The 7,425-nt window shown below is 46.2% G+C and overlaps 2 protein-coding genes and 1 long non-coding RNA gene across 3 annotated transcripts in view; 2 read left to right on the forward strand and 1 right to left on the reverse strand.

The window, feature by feature from the left end:
• Positions 1–601: 601 nt before the first annotated feature.
• On the reverse strand, positions 602–4,969 carry LOC113205497 (85/88 kDa calcium-independent phospholipase A2). The gene is made up of 13 exons (XM_026421156.2): positions 4,431–4,969; positions 4,252–4,342; positions 4,048–4,172; positions 3,769–3,946; positions 3,288–3,653; positions 3,010–3,173; positions 2,649–2,912; positions 2,398–2,564; positions 2,175–2,325; positions 1,873–2,064; positions 1,611–1,782; positions 1,417–1,512; positions 602–1,139 (listed from the first exon to the last, which is right to left on the reverse strand). Exons 1-13 carry the CDS (start codon positions 4,655–4,657, stop codon positions 921–923), a joined length of 2,412 nt encoding a protein of 803 aa, XP_026276941.1. The 5' UTR covers positions 4,658–4,969; the 3' UTR covers positions 602–920.
• LOC127751242 (uncharacterized) lies at positions 1,033–1,839 on the forward strand. Its single transcript, XR_008012035.1, has 2 exons — positions 1,033–1,166; positions 1,561–1,839. It is a non-coding gene; the product is annotated as an uncharacterized LOC127751242 (long non-coding RNA).
• An 828-nt stretch (positions 4,970–5,797) lies between the features above and the next one.
• LOC113205517 (trithorax group protein osa) overlaps positions 5,798–7,425 on the forward strand; it is a 13,387-nt gene continuing 11,759 nt past the window's right edge. Inside the window, exon 1 of the mRNA XM_026421181.2 lies at positions 5,798–6,492. Coding sequence (XP_026276966.1) covers positions 5,852–6,492 — 641 coding nt within the window. The 5' untranslated portion in view covers positions 5,798–5,851. The remainder of the gene's footprint in view (positions 6,493–7,425) is intronic.

Below are 7,425 nucleotides of genomic sequence, written 5' to 3' on the forward strand. Positions count from 1 at the left end.
CCCCTCCAGCTCTAAAATTGTGATCAAAGTAAAAAGATATGATTAGAATTGGTAGGTGAGAATTGGGGCCTACGAGCTTAATCACTTTTGATAAAATATTAACAAGACGAAAGAGACATGATTGCAGTCCTTTTGGCAACCCCAGACAACCGCATTCCTTCTAATCAAGTGCTGCGCCTCGGACCTACACCCTCGCTCCGTCGCACAGGTGCCCCGCAGCGGGCTGTCAGCAGACGATGCGAGCGCCGCGGCCGCAGGACGTGGTGGGGAACGCCAAGTGCCCCCGCTGTGCCGTCGCCGTCGACCTGGACAAGGTGCGGACCCGACTGCAGTCGGCGCGCGCGGACTTCGACGCCGCCCTGGAGGCCATGGAGCGGGACGAGCCCAAGGCGGCGCTGCCCTGGCTGTGTCGCTTCCTCGACGAGATGCACGTCCTCACCAGGGCCCCCGTGCGCGGCGTGCATCTCGCCCAGGAGGCGCTCCGGACGTGTCTCGCGGACAGCGGCAACGTGTGGACCGTGCAATAAGGCATTCCATTACCTGTGCTCCAGACTGGTGAGAGGCACATCCATTTGGGTATTACATTAGGCATCAACATGGCTCGACTTCCACATACTTTATTAGACTAGAAGATGACAAGAAGAATAATCACATTAATTTTAGGTCTATCGGTGCCGACCTACAGGTTGGTGGCAAATATTTGTATATGAGATAAAAATGGCAAGTTCCCTTTAAATATGAGGAATCCAAGCAATATTGGAGGATTATATTCACTAAATTACAGAAGACTAAAAATGGCCTTGCCATAAATTTCAGATCGAAATTCATTAACATTTTTTAAAACTTGATAAGCTAAAATGAATGATACGGATATGATTACAGAATAATATCAAGATTTGAGGATTAATACACTCACCACCTTATCCACTTTTTAGCATTGCTGCTAGTTCATTCACAGAACTACGCTGGCTGACCATGTATGCTTTGCACTCCCACACCATACGAACTAGTTTCTCATCACTCTTTTCATTGATGTCAATTTCTTCACTGAGTTGAGGGGAAAATCGGTAAAATGGAACACCAATCATAGAGCACCATGACCGAGCTCTGTCTACTACTCTTCCTGAACTTTGAGTGGCCTGCAATTTTTCAACCATAATTTTAAGGTCAGTACATACTGTATTTACCCCATGGGAAATGACGTCCACGTAACCCTATCCACGTAGATGCGACGCTGACTACATGTGAATCTTTGTAATTCCGTCGACTTGAGGTAGAAATAACGTAATCACGTTCACATAGATAAATAGAAATTGACCATAGAGTCCACGTGGATGAGACGAGATTTTCCCTTGGGGTACTGTGCTCTGCTAATAATGTAGATATAATGAACTTCACCAAAATGTCCACACATACCTGATCAATAATAAGTGTGCCTAGTTGAGCTATACCAAAAACTAGTTTAGTAGCACCAAGAAAACTATCAGGACGCTGGACATCAATTTCCTTGAGCTTTATGTAAAAAACAGAAACAAGTAGTATTATGATTTTTTTTTTCAGAAAAATAAAAATAAATTCAGTAAAAATGGGAAATAACTGATGTTACATACATCAGTAACTGGAATATCTCCTGTTCCAAGAGAAACAACTAATGTTGCTGGAGCAACCTCATATTCTGGATCCATCGTTTTCATGGCTAAATTGTATTCATGAATTTCTGTTAAGCAGTCAAGAGTAGGGTTGTTTGAAATAAGCCCTCCATCTAGGAACCGGCCAAATGCACTGTAAAAATATTGTTTTCAATTAATTTATCAAAAATAAACTGGAGAGACAATGTAACTAGTTAGTCAAATGCTTCAAATTTAAACAAACCTGAAAAACGTTGGAGCAGCTCCGGATGCACGTGCTGCCCTCCACATCAACTGTTCTGTGAAATGAGTGGGCCTCACAAACTTACAGTTGGCATACTCATCTTTATTCAGAATTTCATTGGGTGACATATAATTACGAAAAATGTGAAGGTCCACAGGCTTTCTATCCGCCAACAAACCAGTAATTACCAATCTACAAAAATAAAATGTTTGATTGGCAATTTTTAAAAAAACCCAGCAACAACAAAATATTAATCATCCTGATATATATAGTTCTGAAATTGTAAGATAATGTTTACTTACTTAGGATGGCTCACTTCAGTCATGACAGTATCAGGACCATATATTTCTTTCAAAAGCTTTTCCAATGGTTCACTAGCATAAGGCCGCTTACCAACAAATGTTATGTCCTTCATTCGAAAATACAAACAGAGGCATTCGTGTAACGATTTTCCTGAAAAATTTGGGGCAATACTTAAATATGTAAATAAGCAATTGATTGAAGTGGTTACCAAAAAATACTCACCAACAGCTAAACCTAAAGCAAGAATACCCCCAGTTGAGGTGCCAGCTACCCAATCAAAGCAGTGGAGGATTGGTTCTCCAACTGCCTTTTCTAACTCCATTAACAGGATGATAAGTACCAGTCCACGAACACCTCCGCCGTCAAGGCACAATACATTGCAACGCTTCCTTCAAGAACAAAGGGAACATCAATAAGATTAAAAACAGAAAAATAATAATTTTACGCAATTTAACAAAAAACAGACCACCAACTTTTGGGAATTGCGGCTGGATGCTAGATCCATAGCATAAGTAAAGAGCATTTGATTCAGAGTATCTCTAGTGCAACCAAGAGGAGGAGGGGGTGGTGCATCACCATTATAGCTGCCATTGTAAGCACAACCTTCAGAGCAGCCTGCCATATCTATACTGCATCTCTCTGCACCAACAGAATGGAGCACATGAAGCAATATTCTTCCCTCTACTGATGTTGGGTCAGCTGGTACAAGATGACGGGCCGTTGCACCAGCATGGTTCCTTAGCAAAAGAAAACAACAAATCAAAGGTCTAGTTGATAAGATATCAAAAACAGTAGTTAAAATTTACAAGTGAAAAACTTTAAAATTTAACTTACCTGTACTGCAGATCAGCTTCAAACACTGTCAATGCTTGAACAATTGGTACATTGAGTGCTAAGATTGCCAAGTGTAAAGGAGTATTACCATCAGAATCTCCAATATTGATTTCAGCACCTCTGCATAAAAGTGCCATAACACATTCCAAACGTGATCGTAGCACCTGTGACATATGATAATTTGCAAATATTAGACAACAATTGAAAATCAAGAAACTGGTTGACAAGAAAATGTTAATAAAGAACAGGCCTATTCAAACAAAATAGTTTATACACACCATGATGTGCAAAGCTGACCGCCCATCAAAATTGAGGGCATTGATGTGACAGTTCATATCCAACAATGTATCTATAACTTCTCTGGAACATGACCAATGTAACGGAGTGCCACCATATTTCATATCTTGAGCATAAAGTTGATGTGAATTCACTTCAACAAAGTTACCAACAAGGCCTGGTTGTCTTGAAGTTTTTCCAGAATCCAAAAAGTTGCCAGTGTCTGCAGAAATGTTGCAATCTGCTCCAGCTAAAAGAAGTGCCTTAACACATTCTGGCTTATCAGCAAGACATGCCATATGGAGAGGAGTATGGCCCTTGGAGTTGCGATAGTTTAAGCACTTGAGTCGGTCTTTAATGGTCAAGAGCTGCAAAGGAAAGAACAAATTATTTTCAAAGAAGAAGAAAGCACATTGACTAAAATCGACACGCCAATAGACGCCAACCGACAGACCAATAATCATTAGACACAACAGTACATACATTTATAATATCCTTGTTAGTACTGGCAGCATAGTGAAACACTGAATTGGCATCATGGTCTAAATGTTCTAGCGAAACATTTCTACCGATAAGGGCTCTAACGCTGAGGAAGTTTTGTGATTGAATTGCGACAAGTAAAGGAGAAAGACCAGTATTAGGGTCTGAAGAATCAATAAATCTAGAACAAAAGCAATATTAGCATTTACTTAATGTGCATAGAGTTGTGTTTCAACTACAGACAAAATAATAGCATCTCATTTTCACTGAACAGAAACATACTTGGAGATAGCATCAGAGTTGAAAGTGGTGTGTAAATCAAAATGTGCTGCCAAATGTGCAACTGACCATCCTGGATTAAACTCAAGTGAATCACACATTTTCTGGAGCATAGCTGGATAACATGTCTGTAAAATGATAAGATCTGTTTTTAAGAAGAGGGAAAACTGGACTGGAACATGCCTACTAAGATCAACAGTTACTTACCTCTTTAGCAACATCTACAATTACTGGAATTTTGTCTTTGAGCTGGATGAATTTGTTTTCAGCGGTTACTAAGTTTTCAGTACGAAATAAACTGTAAAAATACACAGATTAAACATCCTGAGAGGTAAAAATACAATTTACGCTGGCAAGACGACACACAGCGTACTGAGCGCACTAACCTGAAAGCCTTGTTCATTGATTCGGTTGTCGGTCTGTTCATAACAATTTCATACTTATTATCAGTTAGTTCGTACAAGACGATAGCATCCTCTCTGCATCTTATTTGACGGTGGCTGTACCGATCCTGTTTCACCTCCAAAACTTTGTTAGGGTTAGACTCAGGGTTGAAGATATTTCTTAGTATACCCCCCGCTCCGGGGGCAAGCATATCCAGCCAGCCTGCCATGTTCGAACTGGCTTTTTAATTGAAAACTGAATCGATTGGGGTCCAGAGAGAGATTTAAGATTAACTGGGAAGCTCAGGTTCAACGACGAATCGTAACATGCTCCTTTCAAAAATCACACGAAAGAGCCAAAAACAATCGATCGATTCGGTCGAGTTTGTCAGTATTGCAAAGCTTTTCTGTTTCAATTCCGAACTTGAACGGTAGGTTATTAGAGGAAAAGCATTTCTAAAAGAAAAGAGCAAACGTCAATCAGCCTAAACGTCACAACATTAGCAGACAGCATCACAACACAGCTGTTCGTCGTCCTGACGGGCGAATAATGCTGGGTCGGTTATTGGCAGGACGAGTGGATTGTGCGCCGCCGCACCCCGCACGACAGTTGCCGCAGTGCGCCGCTTTGCAGGCGTAGCATCTTCAGCTGACGACTGGAACCGTAAAACGAACGAGCTAATTTGGACCATCAGGGAGGGGGGGGGGGTAATGTCGACCACCGTCTTGTCGGTACTGCATGACTGCTGCCGCACTTTGTTGGCGACTACCATAAACTTGACTGTTTTAGCCAATGATTCGGCTTCTAGTTTTATACCAGTTTAGACAGTGCGCTGTACAGCAGCGGTAAGAGGGTGGTCCACATTACACTTGGATGGTCCTAACTACCCTGTTTCACGGTACCTGCGGGTTTTCATTTCCCCGATTGTTTTCCCTTCAGTGTTTCGGTGACAATCCCTACGTAAAAGCTCCGCACGCATTTTAGTGTTTTGGCATAGGGACCGTTAACGAGGGGGTAGGGAGTTATATGCCTGCTAGGCTGATGTTTATAAACAACTGGATCTTAAAAAGAAAGGAGGAGGGGGTGGGGCCGGTAGGGTGCTGTATCAGCGAGGAGCCCACTTTCTACGGGCCATGCCGAGCCCAAGAGTAAACCAAGAGGTAAGCAAACATCAGGGAATGGCCACTCTCTCCCTCTCTCTTTCTCCGATGGATATCGGCGAGGTTCCGACAAGGACGGACACATCCGCGCGCCGTGCGCCCGAAGGGTTGTTTGCGAGAGTGCGATGCACCTCGCGCCTCGCGAGCCGAGCGCTGCTCTGGCTCATCTGGCTGGACGTTGGGGGACGGTGCGGGCTGCTGGGATAGCCCAGTCCAGTCCGCACCCCGCGTAGCGCAGCCCGGGCTGCTCCGCGTCCGCCAGCATGTGGCCCCCGCACTGGATGCTCTACTCCCTCTACTGGACCGCCGCCGGCCCGCTCCAGGACGCCCAGCTCGGCGCCGGCCCTCCCGCCCCCGTCGTGATCATGCTTGCCTTGCCCCCGGTGGTGCCCGGCAGGTCGCCGCCGTGGACCGCGGGGTCGACTTCTTGGCCTCCGCGCCCGCCGCGCGCTTGGGCTTGGAGTCCGCAGCAGTATCCGCACCGATTGGCAGGAGAGACCCGCCCTTCGGTCGCCTCCTGCAGCTCGGAGCAGCAGACCTCGCTGCACAGATTGCGAGCCGAAACAAATCCGGGCCCGGTCCCTTCAGCAGAGGCTGAACGACAGACAACCAAGACTATCCTCCAATCGGCCGAGAACAGCGGGCATGCCCACAAGAAAGGGGAGCAAGTTAAGAATCGCGAGCAACATGGAGAAAATGCGATCAAATATGCTTTGCAAAGTAATTCTCTGACGGACGAGCAGAACGACATTATACGCAGAGAGGGGCCGGGGCGCACAGCGGGCGCGGCTTACGTGGTGGTGGCTGACGAGGACAACTCCTTTCCTCCTCTGGCCGACACCGACCTGGGGACGTTGCAGCCAACGGCGCTTGAGGATCTCGAAGAGCTGTCCAATGACATTCGGTAAGTGAATCCACCGGTGAATAAGGGAAAACGAAAAGTAGTTACCACAGTAAAACCTCGAAGGTGCCAAGTATAGAGGTTCTTCTGTAGTCAATTTCGACAAACCAAATATTTGTTTTCGAAAATTCACTTTGACGTCATGATAGAACTAATTATTCTTCAATGAAATTTTTATTGCCGAGCGAATTCTGAAAATACCGTTGAAATGTTTTATGGATTCGTTTTCGGCACTAAATTGAGAAGTCATAGGGATAGTCCCGTTTCCTCCGATTCATTCGGCAAAATAACGGGAGCTCAGCGCCTGCGAGACTCAGAGTAGGCCAACCCGCAGTACGCGCATGCACGGCAGGCAATAGTGTTGCCTACCTATCAGGCGCCAACGGGGTTGCGTCGTAGGCTGAACCTGTCAGTTTTGGAACCACGAATGACGGACGTACTTTTAGAATGATCCCATACTGATCACTGCCCATGACAAGCGAGCCCCGACGCTCACCCACCTGCAGGCGGCACAGGCACGCAGTATATTTGAAAAAATGTTGTCGAAAGTTGTAACTCGTTTCTGAAAGGAGGGGCAGGACGGTAGGTGTGATATGCACGCACTTACCCGACATAAGGAGTGCAGTTTGCCCCACAGATTTGCTGTCTCTGTCACCCCCGTGGGGCCGGTCGAGCGAGTGAGTGAGGGAGCGATGGGGATAGGCGGCCGCGCCGAGGAGACTACGCCGCACTATCGCGACCCGAGCAGGACGGGGCTCTAAAGTGCAGGACATGGTGGGTGCCGTGACCAGGATGCTTGTCGGGCCCCGCGGGGGCAGTGTGCCGGCGGCCTTGTCGCGCGGGGCGGCGCCCGGGCGGGGCCCCGGCGTGTCGAGATGTTCCACTCCAAATGCCCCGGCCGTACGAGGTAGCACCCTTGCCCCGCCACGCCCCGCC

Source organism: Frankliniella occidentalis, unplaced genomic scaffold (assembly GCF_000697945.3).
Source record: "Frankliniella occidentalis isolate FOCC.00 unplaced genomic scaffold, Focc_3.1 Scaffold392, whole genome shotgun sequence".
NCBI classification, from domain to species: Eukaryota; Metazoa; Arthropoda; class Insecta; order Thysanoptera; family Thripidae; genus Frankliniella; species Frankliniella occidentalis.